At 41.6% G+C, this 15,482-nt stretch overlaps 1 protein-coding gene across 2 annotated transcripts in view; it reads left to right on the plus strand.

Annotated features, from left to right (window-relative positions):
* The window catches only part of EPS8L1 (EPS8 signaling adaptor L1), a 197,659-nt gene that overhangs the window by 12,495 nt on the left and 169,682 nt on the right, over positions 1 to 15,482 (plus strand). For both annotated transcript variants that reach the window (XR_015746132.1, XM_026677430.2), the window contains exons 4-15: positions 675 to 733; positions 3,009 to 3,170; positions 3,316 to 3,465; positions 4,556 to 4,638; positions 6,427 to 6,527; positions 7,214 to 7,266; positions 7,720 to 7,846; positions 8,701 to 8,789; positions 8,886 to 8,960; positions 10,940 to 11,088; positions 11,645 to 11,786; positions 13,977 to 14,005. Coding sequence is in view for 1 of the 2 variants with exons in the window: in XM_026677430.2 (XP_026533215.1) it covers positions 675 to 733; positions 3,009 to 3,170; positions 3,316 to 3,465; positions 4,556 to 4,638; positions 6,427 to 6,527; positions 7,214 to 7,266; positions 7,720 to 7,846; positions 8,701 to 8,789; positions 8,886 to 8,960; positions 10,940 to 11,088; positions 11,645 to 11,786; positions 13,977 to 14,005 (1,219 nt within the window). In the remaining variant the exon portion in view is untranslated. The remainder of the gene's footprint in view (positions 1 to 674; positions 734 to 3,008; positions 3,171 to 3,315; positions 3,466 to 4,555; positions 4,639 to 6,426; positions 6,528 to 7,213; positions 7,267 to 7,719; positions 7,847 to 8,700; positions 8,790 to 8,885; positions 8,961 to 10,939; positions 11,089 to 11,644; positions 11,787 to 13,976; positions 14,006 to 15,482) is intronic.

The following is a 15,482-nucleotide window of genomic DNA, read 5'->3' on the forward strand; positions in this document are numbered from 1 at the left end:
ATCAAGCCCAGCAATTGTGGTTATATCTGGGAAGTGCTATATCAACTGAAGCTGCCTGGGGCTCACAAACCAGTGGTTTTTGGAAGATGTTATAGTAACGTGGTGTGCACATGACCCTAAACTATAATAAGTGGACATATGCTGAGCCAAATAGAAAGAAGCCACATTACAGCTTCAGGGTCTATGTAAACAAGCCATTGTTTCTGTTCATGCATATTTCTGTTCTGCTTGTCAAACACTTAACCAACTAATTCAGATCCCTCCAGCCCTCTTGAAGATTAAGGGACAATAATTTTTTGGAAATACACAGTTCCATTGTTCTGTGCATTCCCTTTTTTCCAAAGAACCCTGCATGGAGTGAAAGGGTAGATGTGGGCCACCCTTCCATTCACTCAGCCTGCTTCTGCTGCTCTAGGTTGGACTGTCAGCATTTCCAGAGGGTGACCTTCCTTATCCAAATAGAAAGAGTTTACTTATCTATTTGGATAAGGAAGGTCAACTTCAGTGCTCTTTAAAATGTTCACATCCTCATTAAAATGAGACAAAAATTAAACTAACATTTTTATGTTCATTTTGTGTCTCAAGCCAGCATTTCAGTTGCGTCCTCCTATATAACATTTTTTGAAAAATAACATTTTTTTAAAAATAACATTTTTTAAAAATTCTTTCTGCAGAACAGAGGAAGAAGTATTCCAACTTCATTGTGGCAGATGTCTCTCAGTATGCTGTCAATGTAAGTCTTTTTTGTTGTTATTTTGGCATTTAGGTTGTGTTAAAGTATGGCCAAGACAGAATTGGGACTTGGAAGCTTCAGGAATTAAAAGTATGGGAGGTCATCTGTAGAGGGCTGCTTCTTAGTTAATATACCTTTGCTAGAATTTCTCCGGAATATTTTTTATGTGTATTGAGATGTCCAGGTAATATCCAATTAGAAATTAATCAGGGCTAGTTTATTATTCCCCCTTTATTTGTTACTATTTTTTTTAAAAAAAACCCTCAGTTACTTATTTTATATTCCACCTATTCATCTCCCTCATAAGAAATCCTTTTCCTCTAGAAGAATAGGAATAAAAAATAATTTCAGGTTTTAACCCTACTAATTTACTACAGATCCATAAAGGTAAGGTTTTGGTATTTTTTTAAAAAAAGGATGGGTACCATTTATTACATGAAACAGAGGAATCCCAAGAATAAAATGAGGTCCGTATTCAGTGCCCCACCCCTAATCTTTTGGACACCAGGGACCGGTTTCATGGGGGGAGGTTTTCCCAGGGACCAGAGGGGACGTGGTTTCGAGTGCTGCCTGCATCCCGCGGATGGGGTTTTGCTTGTTTTCATGGCCCAGTTTCTGGCATATCATGGACTGGTGCCGATCATTGGGAACCCCTGCCATACATGCTGTAATACAATAACTTGCGTAGCAGCATTCTGATCAGCTATAGATTCCAAGCAGTCTTCAAGTGCAGTCCCATATAGGATGCATTGTAGTCATCTAAACAAGAGATGACTAAAGCATGTGTGACTGTGAGGAGGGTATTCTGGTCAAGATGAATCTGTACAAACTCTCCTGGCTACCATTTCTTTCTGTAATTCGAGGAGTTCCTGCAAATTATACCCGAGTTCCACTTAAGTAGATGCAACCTTATCATAAACTTAAGTAGGAAGATCCTTGGAACAGAAATGTCCTTGAATCCACAATCTCCTAGCCCTTGCTAGGGTTGAACTTGACCTGTTCCTCCCATCCAGACTCTAACAGACTCTATGCACTGGAACAAGATCTTTTTGGTACCCCCTGTTTTTACCTGAGAGTTGAGATATACAACTGGAAATCATCCCCATATTAAGGACACATGGCCCCACATCACTGGATGGTCTTGATTAACAACCTCACATAGATGTTGAATACAAGTAGCAAGAGAGTCAAGTTTTGAAGAACCCAGGGTCTCAGCCTCAGTCCCTCCTGATAGTACCTGGAACCCACTCTGCAGAAAGGAGAACTGATGTACTACAATACCCATCAATTCCCCCAAATCAATGAGAAATCAAGTGGAACCAGGAAAATCATATCATCCCTATCCTGGTTCAATAAAAGTTCACTTACAAACATGATCATTGTCATGTCAATGGATATCTTTTCCTGAAACCAATGAAAATGATCCAAATAATTCATTTCCTCTATACAGCCCTCTGGAATTACAGCTCACCAACTTTTATACAATTTTCCCCAGAAAAAAAAAAGAGATCAATTGATAGTTATCTAATGCTGCTGAGACCAAGGATGAGGAGGGGATGTACTACTGCTCCTTCAAGGTATGTGGGATCGCCCACTCCTCAAAAATGAATTTACTATTGCTTGGACTCAGGGATGACTTATATTGAAACTAGACCTGGAAACCTGATACTTTCTTCCCTTTATGTCAATATAAAATCTCAGCCAAAGGCTAAATTGATGAATAAACACAGCAGAACACAACACAACAGAACCATAACCATAACATGTTGTCGGAGGAAAGGGAAGAAAAATAAAAGGAAGAAGAAAATGATCCAAGCAAAAACTTAATGTTCCTGAAAGATCTGAATAAACTTTTCCCAGGTCTAAAATAAAATACTGCTGAGGTCAGATATGCAGGAGCACATTAGAAGTCGGATTAATTATGGTGATGCCATTCAGCCAGCATCTACTAAAGTTGTTTGTGCTTCTATCTTCAACATGTAGATTGGAGAACATGGGATCATGATATCGGTCCCCAATACTATAAACTGGCTAGTTTTTCAGAGTAAGAAGGCTGCATTAAAGTGTTTCCAATAGCTGCTACATTTGCACTTCCATGTGCACCTTCTGGAGATAGAACCCAAAGCACTTTACACTGTTTACAGCACTATTACCTACATCTTGGTAAGATGATGAGGTTTCTTGGACCATATGGAAAGTGATGAAATAGATGAGTAATAGCACTAGTGGCAAATAATGGATCTGTTTGTGTATCTCTCATGTCTATATACTCCAGCACCTGGTAACCTTCACCATTGGGGAAGAGGATGATTTGACATCTGTGGAGGATGCTATCAGGAAACTGTCCATCATGGATAAGCAAGGGAAGATCTGGGTTCAAGAGATGCTGCTCCAGGTCAACGGGTCGGCTATCAAGCTCCTTGACATAAACTCAAAGGTGCAGAAAGTTACCCAGAGCAGCAATGCTGGGGGATAATGAAGATTTGGGGGAGAAATGGGTGTTACCTGTGTCCCAATTCCTCTTCTTTGGAAAGAATCCATATTGGATGGGCGTCCGTGACTGACTTTCTCTCCCCTGATAGGAGGAACTGGAGAATTATGCATTGCCAACAGTGGCTTATTGTGAGGCTGTCTGCCCTGAGTCCCGTTCCCAATCCCTGCTTCTACTCATGTGCCAGGAAACTACTCAGCTCAGACCGGATATCCATTTCTTTCAGTGTGATCAAATTAGGGTAAAATAATTCATTTTATTTATTTCTTTTATTTTAATTAGTTTAGTTTATCAAGCATGCATGAGAAAACAAGTATAAGTCGGAACATAACATATAAACATATATTTATTAACAGTTATAAGTATGTACATAATAACTGAGTACAAATAAATGGGAACAGTAGGACAGGGATGGTAGGCACACTGGTGCACTTATGCACGCCCCCTTACAAAACCTCTTAGGAATGGAGTGAGGTTCACAGTAGAGAGTTTAAGGTTAAAGTTTTGGGGGTTTGAGGATGTAACAACAGAGTCAGGTAGTGAGTTCCAGGCGTTGACCACTCTGTTGCTGAAGTCGTATTTTCTGCAATTGAGTTTGGACCAGTTTGCTTTGAGTATCTGTTGTTTGCCCTTGTGTTATGGTGGTTGAAGTTGAAATAGTGATTGACAGGTAGGACATTGTAGTAGACAATTTTGTGTACTAAGCTTGGGTAAGACCGTAGGTGGCGTAATTCTAAGAACCTATCGATCCACAAAAATGTTTAGAGAATGATCCTATGTAATTACTCAATTCTACTAACCACAGAAAATTTACTTGACATGGGGATGGCAATTATTCAATGGCTGGGGGCTGAAATCAACGTTTTAAAGGAAAGATAAAGTTCATAGACAGCGGGGCCGTGCCATGCACAGGGGAGGTGCTGGGATTCTCCCTCCTCCCATTTTTAAAAACTATGCTAAAGAGGAAATTCTACTTTTGATGCCCCAATGATACTTTTTCAAGAGGCAACTGGACTTCCTTGTTTTTCTTGGAAGACATTTCGCTTGTCATCCAAGAAGCTTCTTCAGCTTCTGAAGAGCTGAAGAAGCTTTTTTTATGAGAAGCGAAACATCTTCAAAGAAAAACAAGGAAGTCCAGTTGCCTCTTGAAAAAGCATCTTTGGGACAACCGTGACCCAAATGACTGAGAATCTCCATAGAAATTTACTCCTGATGTTTGACCACTATGTTTTTAAGGGTCTGACAGTAATATCTGATCTACAACATGGGGATTTGGGACAAAGGAAGAGTTCTCAACACATCTTTGATCTGGTTTCTCCTCTACTTGGCAGGTGGAATGGATCCAGCAAGACATCACCAGTGCCTTGCTGGATTTCAACACAGGAGGAAATACCCAACGGATGGAAGCCCTGAGGTAAATGCACAGCCTAAGACCCATGGCTGTGATGGGACAGCTTCAAAGGACCATAAGTTACTTTAGTCAGGAACAACAAGTCAAGTCTGAGAGTTAACAAAGACAGGGGTGAGGAACTATGTCCCCTTTATTACCTGCAAACTTCAACTCCCAGAATTCCTAAGCCAGCATGGCTGCCTCAGGAATTCTAGGAGTTAAAGGTCACAGGTCATAAAGGGGCCATAGCTCCTCATCCCTGATCTAAGACACTGCTGCCAGAAAAGTTGATTCCCAGCAGAGCTGTGTGGTGGGTGAAGGTCCATACCTTCTTCCTTACCAGCTGCTTTTCTGCTTTTCTAGATTTCTCTCTGCAATCATATCACCTCTACAAGTTCATTTCCCCTTCAAAACCATATCTACCATACAACTTGGACTGAGAGAGAGTAGGATTGTCTAGCTGTAGGTAGTTCTACACTTACAATCATAATTGGAACTAGAATTTCCATTGCTCAGCAAGGCAGGCATTAAGCGGGCCATGCCCAACTTTGTGCCACAATTGTTAAGCAAATCACTGCAGTTTGTAAGCGAATCATTCAGTCCTTAAGCGAATCTGGCTTTTCCAATTGACTTTACTTGTGAAGGTCACAAGTGGTGAGCCAGGGCATTGTCAAGGCACACTACCTGCCACCACCTGAATTTTGATCATATGATCTTGGAGGTGTGGTAATGGTTGTAAATGCAAGGACTGGTCATAAAGTCATTTCTGACTGGCAGGCTGCTATAGAATATATAGACCTACTTTGATTTGAGGGGGAGAAAAATAACTTCCTGGGATTATAGGAGGGAAGGTAGAAACTAATCAAGGAGAGAAGCAACTTAGAAGTAAGGAGAAATTTCCTGGGAGAACCAGTGGGATGACTTGCCTTCAGAAGTTGTGGATGCTCCAACACTGGAGGTTTTTAAGAAGAGATTGGACGACCATGGTATATAGGGCTTTCTGCTGGGGCAGGAGGTTGGCCTAGAAGACCCTTCAAGATCCCTTCCAACTCTATTATTCTGTTAATCGGTGACCAATGGGTCATGGGTTGTCTAGATATCTGTTATAGATTCTTATGATGCTGACTGTGGTGTGGAATGTTATATAAATCAGAAGCCAACTTGCCTCCCTGGGTTGAATGTAACCCCAGAAGTGCTTTTGAGCATTCCCTCCTCCAAACAATGTGTTCGTTTCCCATTGTTTTGACCAGGAAGAGCTTGAATCTCACATACAATGCAATACACACAACACAAAATCCCCACCCTCAAGTTCTAGAGCAAGTGTCTCCAAACTTGGCAACTTTAAGACAGGCGGATTTCAACTCCCAGAATCCCCTAGCCAACATGCTTTAAGATATGTGGACTTCAAGTTCCAAAATTCTCCAGCCAGCATAGTTTTAAGGCTTGTGGACTTCAATTTTAAGACATAGCTTTAAGACCTGTGAACTTCAGCTCCCAGAATTCCCCAGCCAGCTATGAATGGGATTCAACTATGGGAGCTGAAGCCCACAAATCTTATAGTTGCCAACTTTGAAGATCCAAGTTTGGAGCAAAAAATATCCCATCCCTACTTACATAGTCTTAGCAATGTTGCAATGTTGTCCCACTCATTATGTCCCTGAGGTCCCTTCAATATCATTGCTTCTCAGCCTACAAAATATTGCCCATCCTCAGCTTGGAAGTTATACAGTGTAAGATGGAAAGGAGGTTGCATTATCCACTGGATATCCGTCTTTCTCTTTGGATCTCAGACTCTATGTTTCTTGTTTACAGAGCTACCCAAAACATGCTTGATAATCAGGAGGTCTTCTCTCAGCCTCCTATGCAGGTTCCTTCTAGGACAAAGATTGTTGCACCAGGGCCAAGAGAAGATGGTAAGGACCTTAGATTAAGCCCCACAAGCTTTTATAGAGGAGGACATTTGGAGAAGAATCATAACTCCTTGATAAATTATATGCTATCCATCCAGGTGGTCTTTAAGGCCAATTTCTAGCATTTCCAGTTAAGTAGCTATTGATCCCAAAGACTTAGAAGAAATTACAGGTTCTGGCATAGCATTAAGGAGTTTCCTAGCTTCGTATATGAATTGACTTTAATGGGACCTTCTTCTAGAACAGCTTGCAAGAAGTCATGTTGTACCCCTATGTTTTACTTTGAGTTGCAGGGAACGATCCAGGAATCCTTCCCATCAAGAGCATTTCAGCCACAAATAGGCCTGTCTAAGTCTTTGTCTGGTCCCTTCATGATTTGCCTGGGTTACTTTGACTAAAATAAGCATGGTATACAAAATTCCCACTCCCCCAAAAAAGCTGAAAGCATTGGCCTCATTCTTAAGGTTGTTGCCATGGTATTGTTGTACACCCAAGTCATCAGACACCAAAGAGCAGGAAAATGAGGCTCCTCATGCTGCTCATATGATTGTGGGAGTCACAGAAGAAGACACAGAAGAAGACATAGTCTTTTCCTGCCACTGGGCTCTTCAAGACAGACTAATCCTCTTTGTATCCCAGCAAAGTTTAGCAATAGTTTCTTAAACTTTTCATTTTCCCCCTGTTTCCAGCTGTCTTGGTAGGAGAACCTGATCTGGCCATCATCCAAATAGAGCAAAACGTGGTGAGTTAAATGGGAAAATTAATTGTTGCTGTTGGCTTTTATATAAATGAGATTTGGAGAAGGGGATAGGGAAGAAGAGATGGTCATTCACTTAATGATGGTGGCATTTGCATAATGACCACAACTTCACTTGATGACCCCTGCAAGAAAGACTTTTAAAATTGGGCCGGTCATGTAATTGACTTGCTTTATGGCTGTTATGAGTATAACCGTGATGGGCAGGCTCCGTTATAGTCGTAACTCAAGGACTCCCTGCAACAGGGAGTTTAAAAAGTGTGACAACGAAACTAGTAATCACAGTACAGAAATTAATAAGGAGCATCCAAATTCACTTTATTTCCCAAAGGCCTTTTTGATGAGCCATGTTCTCATGTCACTTGTTTCTCGCTCAGTACAAACAAACCAAAAAACATTTTTTTCCATTCTCTTTATTGCCTGTGTGCCCTCTGGCAGGAACTGCTGAACCGGGTTTTTGACGACGTGGAAGCCTTTGTGAGAAAGCTGCAGAAATCTGCAGAAGCTTTCCGTGTCCTGAATCAGTGCAAGCGCTCTGCAAGAGGGCGCCTTCGAGAGCCAGGAGGTGAGATGATTGGCTGGGAATGCAAGAAGGCTGCTGGAGAAACAGGAAATGCTTCTAAAGCCTGGCCCAATCAGAATCTTTCTGTGAGTTCTAACTCCGTCTCCAGAATGATTCTAGAATTTAGAGATTTACACCTGATGAGATCAGGAAAAGGAGCTTCTCAGTGGTGGCCCCTTCCTTATGGAACCTCTTTTCCCTAGGGTATGATTCCCCCCCTCCCCCTTGCTAAAAAGGCGTTAAAACTGTGGTTTTGTTAGTTAGCAGGTCTGGAGACCACGAAAAGAGATAGGCCAATCAAGTTGGTTTGATTGTGTTTTTGCTGCCGTGTGTGTGTGTGTGTGTGAGAGAGAGAGAGAGAGAGAGAGAGAGAGAGATTTTTTTAAATGGATTTTTATTATACAGTGTAAAATGCTGGGTGGTGATATAAATTTGTTTAGTAAATCAATGAAAACAAATAAATTTGTCGGAATCCACAAAATTCCACTTGGCTTGGAAACTTTTCCTTTCCATCATGGGTCTCTGCACTTGATCTCTCGACAACTTCAGAAGCGCCTCCTGTAGTTGCATTATTCTTTTTTTTTTTTTTTTTTGCACAAGTCAAATGAGCTTCTTGGCCCCAAAAGTTTTTAGAGCCACTAGTTCTAAAAGACAAATCCAAGGCCTACAAACATAATTAGACTGCCATCAATATTGTTGAGCTGCTCTGTGTAGAAGATAGCTGTGACCATGAGCCTTGATCTCAATCCAAAAAAAAAAGATTTGAGTCTTAGGGTTGGGAGTTCACTAGCCCCTCCATATAGATGGAGTTGCAGGGAGATTTTTTTTTACTGTTTCTTTCTTTATCACAAACACAGAGGGGCTCTTAACCATTAGAGCAAAACCCCCATCCCAAGAGGAGTTTGAAGACACTCTGTCCAAGATCAAGTATTCCTTTAGCCTTCTGGTGAGTTTTGTGTATACTTTTTTCTACCAAGAAAATGAAAGGTATCTCCTTGGGTTACGCTTACAACTAAATTATACTTTCTTTCCCACCACTTAGGCAAGGCTGAAATCCAACATCACTTGCCCTACTTCAGAGGAGCTAATATGTATTCTTTTCAAACCCTTGAAGATGGTAAGTGCTGGGTTGAAGAAGAAGAGGAGATGAAGTATCTGGTAGCTGATTTATTAATAGTGTGTTTCTCGATCTTGCATCTTCCAAATGTGTAGACTTCAACTCCCAGAATTCCCCAGTCTCTATGGACATGGCCTAGAATACTGGGAGTCGCCAAGACTGGGAAACAATAGATTGATAGATGTAGAAGGGCAGTTGGATTGTAAAAGCAGCAGAATGACACGAAACTATGCTTAAGGGACATATGACCACAACTGAGCCCAAAATTTCTGTTGCTAAGAGAGACAATTGTTAAGTGACTCGTGCCCCATTTTATGACTTTTCTAGCCACAGTTGTTAAGTAAAGCACTGCAGTGGTGAAGTTAGTTACACTCATTAGGTGAATCTGACTTTCCTGTTGACTTTGCTTATCAGAAAGTCACAAAAGGAGACCACAGGACTCCAGGACACTGCAACTGTCACAAATATGAACCAGTTGCCAAACGTCCAAATTTTGATCATGTGATGAAGGAGAGATATTGTGACAATTGTAAGTGAGAAAAAAACTACCACAAGTCACTTTTTTCAGTGCCTTTGCAACTTTGAATGGCCACTTAGTGAACTGTTATAAATTGAGAACCAACTGTATATTGTTTAAGTAACAAATGTGAAATGTGAAACTGAATTCCATGGGATAGGAAAGAATTCCTGCATAGCAAAAAGCAAGAAGACTAATATAGGACACTTTCTTTAGCATGCTTGGTTTCTGTATTCTTTTTTTTTTTTTTTTTGGGGGGATAAAATACTTTGGGCTTCAGTTCCATTAGTTGAAGAGTTGTGTGATAAAATCCATGAAAAGCTTTATCATGGGATTAGATTGCACATATCAATGATTGCTTGCAACAGTATATCCTACATCACCAGGTTTGAAATTTGGGGCTTGGACAACCTAGAACTACGTTGCCTATGGTTGGACTATGTAGTACACAAAATTATCTGCTACAACAGTGGCCCCCAACCTTTTTTGTGCCGCGGCCCAGTACCGGCATCACAAAATCATCCGCGACCCGGTACCGGCATCACAAAATCATCCGCGACCCGGTACCGGCATCACAAAATCATCCGCGGCCTGGTACCGGCATCAGCACACATGGCAAGGCGAGCCGAGCGACCGGCCAGCCAGCCGTCCCCCGCTTCTCCCCACCACCTTCAACTCCTCCTTTGTACCTGTGTCGATGGGCCGGGACGGCTTCGGGACGGTCGCTCAGCTCGCCTTGCCATGCGTGCTGAAAGAATCCTCGCGCCTTAGTTTTGTTCGAAGCCCCCTCAATGAAACTAAGGCGCGAGGATTCTTTCAGCATCCAAACGCCGCTTTCTACCCGGAAAAGCTCACCAGCAGCACTTTTTCATCAAAACAAGATGGCGCCGCCCAGCAAACCAGCGGCCCGGTAGAAATTGTTCCACGGACTGGTACCGGTCCGGGGACCGGTGGTTGGGGACCCCTGTGCTACAATATCCTACCAGCCAATGACTACTTCAGCTTCAACCGCAACAATACAAGAGCACACAACAGATACAAACTCAATGTATTTCACTCAAAACTTGATTGCAGAAAGTACAACTTCAGCCACAGAGTGGTCAATGTCTGGAATGCACTACCTGGCTCTGTTGTTACATCCTTTAACCCCCACTCCTTTAACCTTAAACAATCCACTATTGACCTCACCCCATTTCTAAGAGGTCTGTAAGGGGCGTGCATAAATGCACAATCATGCCTACCATCCCTGACCTATTGTCTCCATTAATTCATACCTATTTCCTGTATTCTTACTCATGTTTATACTTATTCCTATTATCTTGTAAGCGATTGACAAATCGAATAAATAAATAAAAATAAATAAAATAAATAAATTCCTAGATGAGTGTACATTTCTCTGGAAAAAGATGGAGTCTCCAGAGGAACAGATTATCTGGATTCTTATTTTCATTTCCCATTTCAGATTGTGGATGCTTCTGGGGGTGTGGAATTTGCTTCTGAATTGCACAATCCCATGATAACTCTAGAAGCAGTGACTTTGATGTATAGCTGCTTGGGAGAATGGGAAACAGAACTGTGGCATTCTCTGGGTGAAAACTGGACTAAGCCCAGGTAAGGGGATTTGGGTTTGTTTTCCCTTGTTATTATTTTTTCCCCCTATAGGATGTGGTTTAATCCATTCACTTCCACTTCTTTCTTCTACAGTTTTCTAACTGCTACAATTTCCTTATTCCTTTCTTGAGATGCTATTGGCCAAGAATCTCCAAACTTGGCCACTTTAAGACTCGTAGACTTCAACCCTCAGAATTCCTCAGTCAGCCATGCTGGGAGTTGACGTCCACAAGTCTTAAAGTGGGCAGGTTTGGAGACCTTTGCTATTGGGTATTTAATTTTGGTGAAGTAGCCCCCTCTGCCTCTCAACTGAAGTGATATCACAGATGATCTGGATCCACAAGCAAATTACTTAATAAGGATTGGAAACTTTGGAGTTTGAATTCCAAAATCTTCTCCAAGATATTAGACCATTTCATTTATGACAGAAATATGGTGGGTCTGTTGAAAAGTGTTGCCTGGGTGGTTTATTTAACTTGCAATGATTGAAAATGTGATGAATTTGGCTCCTTCCTTCCAATTCACATTATTCTTATTATTTGCTTTGTCCATCAAGAGTGGATTTCCCCAGGGGCTATGCAGCTCCCTACAACCTAACTTTCTGCAGCGGCTGGGAGCCTCCTATCCAGGATGCTTTTGGGAAACCTTGGGAAGACCCAGTAGAGATGCAACACCGCCATGAAGAACGCCGCACCCAGGTCAGTATTGTGATGAGAAGCAGGTAGGAGAACATAAGCTTGCATTCTTAGCAACAGAATGACTATAAAAGGTTCTGCAGCTACTTGGAACAGTTGAAGGAGTAGGTTATCTTTGCCTACATTGTATGCTGCAAATTTTGATTGATTTTGTGTCAACAAGATATATCTTCTCAATCTCCAACTTGGTCTTCCAAGTCTTCTAATAGCACACCCATTGCCACTGTAACGGAGTTCATCCATCTTGATATTGGTCATCCCCGTCTTGTCTTTCGCTTTCCCTTTCCCAACTTTATAGACTGGGTGTATTCATTTTGCTGAATTTCAGACGAAAGGTCATTGTTGTGCAAGCAGCTCATTTCTTTAGTACCAAATGTCTGAAGTAATGCTGCAATGAATCTGTTGCTTTTGCTTGTGGAGTCTTTTTTTTTCAGACAAGCAACTTCCATTTTATTTGCACCATTGGATGACTTTGGAGGAGGTTAAATTGGCGCAGGGATTTCCACAGGTGTAGGATATTTACAGTTTTACATTTGTAGCTGTCCAAGAGCCCTCCTTGCCTTTTGGCTGCTAGAAAAAAGCAAAACCTAAGCAGCCTCCATAAGCCCCTCCTGGTCCATAGTCTAACGTGTTTATTATTGTTTCTCTGTTTATTTAAATTTACAAGTTTGCCCAACTCCACCATGACTCTTGGCTTACAACAATAAAAACAGTACAAACACCATATAGCAAAAAAAACAACACCAAAAAACCCCCCACCACCTCTGTCTTGCATATCCCCCTGCATAAAAAGGGCAGCTCAACAGACATTATCCTATAAAATTTATAACCCACTTTAAGACTTGGGGAAAAGCTATGATTGCACGGTCTTTCAATTGAGGGCAGGGTAGGAGCTCTAGGATCTTCAGAGGGAAGCTATTCCAGAGGCTGGTGGAATGACAGAGGAAGCCAACCTCCTGAGTCCCATCACAGGACATGGTTTAACTGGGAGGACTCAGAACATACCAAATTAACTTTCCCTCCTTATTATATTTTTAATCACAGAGCCATCCAATTGGATGAGACCAAAGGAGCCAGCCTAAGACTTCTCCGTGGCCAATCCCATGCTTCTAGGAAGCATGCATATTTACTAGATTGCTCATTTTTCCAGAAAAGAAATAGGCTATAGAAGAATAGCAATAGCACACAGACTTATATACTGTTTCATAGTGCTTTACAGCCCTGTCCAGGCAATTTACAGGGTCAGCATATTACCCCCCACAACAATCTGGGGCTTCGTTTTACCAGTCATGGAAAGATGGAAGGCTGAGTCAATTTTGAGCTGATGAGGATCGAACTCCTGGCAGTGAGACAGATTAGCTTGCAATACTGCATTCTGACCACTGCGCCACTATGGCTCCATGTATTCCTGAATGCTTCAGGAGCAAGCCTAGACAATGAATCTTCCTCCTGCTTTTCCAAGAGGAAACAGGACCCTGTTTTTACAGAGTCAGCATGTTGCCCCCAACAATCTGGGTCTTCATTCAAAATTGAACTCGGGAAAGAGTGCAGAAAAGAGCAACAAAGATGATTAGGGGGCTGCAGGCTAAAGCATGGAATAAACCATATTCCAATACTTAAGGAGGTCAACGTATTTTCAAAGCCCAAGAGGAGAAGAGAAGAAGCAAGGGATGGAAACTAATCAAGGAGAGAAGCAACCTAGAACTAAGGAGAAATTTTCTGATGGTTGAAATAATTAACCAGTGGAAAAACTTGCCTTCACAAGTTGCAGATGCTCCATCACTGGAGCATTTTAAGAAGACAGCCACTTGTCTGAAATGCTATAGATTCTCCTGCTTGAGCAAGGGGTCAGACTAGAAGACCTCCAAGGTCCCTTCCAACTCTGTTATTCTGTTATGTTCATCCCCACATACCACCACAGATCGCTTGAGGAAATAGCTTTGTAACTAGTTATGTTCCTCATGCTAACAATTTTATGAACAGATAAGTCCCCCAACTTTGAAAGAGTAACCATGGCACATTCTTTAAAAATTAAGTGTTTTTGCAGCCCAAACAAGTGGAGGTTCTACTTTTAACTACTGGTAATTCCAATTATACATTCCGTATAATTCCTGTCTGTGAACTGGAGGGAGAATTTGAGAAAGAGTGACTTGAGATGGACCTAAACTAACTTTCCTGTTTCTCTATTTGCAGCAATCGGCTCCCACAATTGCAGCCAATGGGTAAGATGTTTGGTGAACATTTTGAGAATGGATTGATGATTTGGGGAGATAAATGGGGAGTTTGGAAAAGAGGATTAGCATTTAGAATTTAAAGAAAAATTAAACGGGAAGGTTGGGAAAGACAAGGATTTTAATGATTAGGGCAGGATTGCCTGTAGAATTAGTTTCCACTCCTGCACACCTACATATATATTACCAGTACCTCTTGTAAACATACAATTTTAAAATTAACTCCCCATGCAGGAGCAACAAAAAAGTGGCCCAGACTGCATGTTCAAAGTATTGCCCCTTTATACAATAGTCCTTGTTCAGCGACTGCCTCATTTAGTGACTACTTGCAATTATCGTGGTGATGATAACTTTATGACCAGTTCTCACATTTATGGCCTTTTCGGGACTGTAAAGCAAAGGAAAGCTGAAGAAAGATCATAAGCACTATTTCACTTAGCAACCATTTCACTTAATGACCAAGTTGTCCATTCCAATTCTAAACAAGGACTATCTGTATATATGTTTTATATAAAATGGAGCAGAACTTTAACGGTGCATCTGCAGTTTCCATCTTGGCTTTTCTGAACAACACCTGCAGATGACCCGGATCTGATTTAAGATGTAGGAACTTTCAAAGAGTTGTAGAGCCATCTCATAATGCTATATTTGTATGATTCCAAAGACTGGTCATTCTAGATCAGCATTGGGTATCCTGTGAGTTTCTACAATAGGCCAGGAGGAAATGCCAAAAGAGCTATTTCTAATTCCTGGGGTATGAAATCTTTTAAAGAGGAAGTGAAAACATTGCATATTTGGGACAAGCAGAATGCATGTAATGTTGGAGAACGTAGAGCTTCTCCACTTCATTAGATGAAGAAGTTCCCAGTTCTGTCTTCCTCAGTCATTGGTCATCACCTCCAGTCTTATCACCACTGTAGCATTAACAAAACTAATATGAATCGAGGTGCCTGTCTTGCTGGGGACACAGTTCCTGTCCCTTCCCTGATCTCACTGGGAAGAGAACTTTCGAAGAGGAATGAAGGGTTGGTGTACGGTAAGAGTAACACTTTAGGAGTTGGGGTGAGGTGTGCAAGGATTTGTCATGGGGCCTTTAGAGGTTGGTGATCAGATTGGATAAATTGGGTAAAGTGTTTGAACATTTAGGAGGTTTTCTCAGATTGAAAACTGTGAGTTGTTTATGAAATGTTTAGGTCAATTCTACATTGCTTTTTTCCCCCTTCTCTTTCTTCTTTTTCAAAAATCTATTTTTCTATTTTTCTCTGTCTGTCTGTCTTTGCTCTGGGAATAGCTGGATCCGGTGGTAAAGCCAAGGATAGGAGCTAGCTAGGGAGATGGTGGCGGTAGGGCCCTCAGAGGCTTAGCTTAGGGCAGGTGATGGTGTGTTGCAGTTAATAATTGCAGGTTCTTGCCAGGGTGAAGGGTGCTTTTGGTGATCAGCAACCATTAGATGTTGAGCAAGGACTTC

Source organism: Notechis scutatus, chromosome Z (genome assembly GCF_049901735.1).
Source record: "Notechis scutatus isolate UNSWTSFEM ecotype Mainland chromosome Z, rNotScu1.2, whole genome shotgun sequence".
NCBI classification, from domain to species: Eukaryota; Metazoa; Chordata; class Lepidosauria; order Squamata; family Elapidae; genus Notechis; species Notechis scutatus.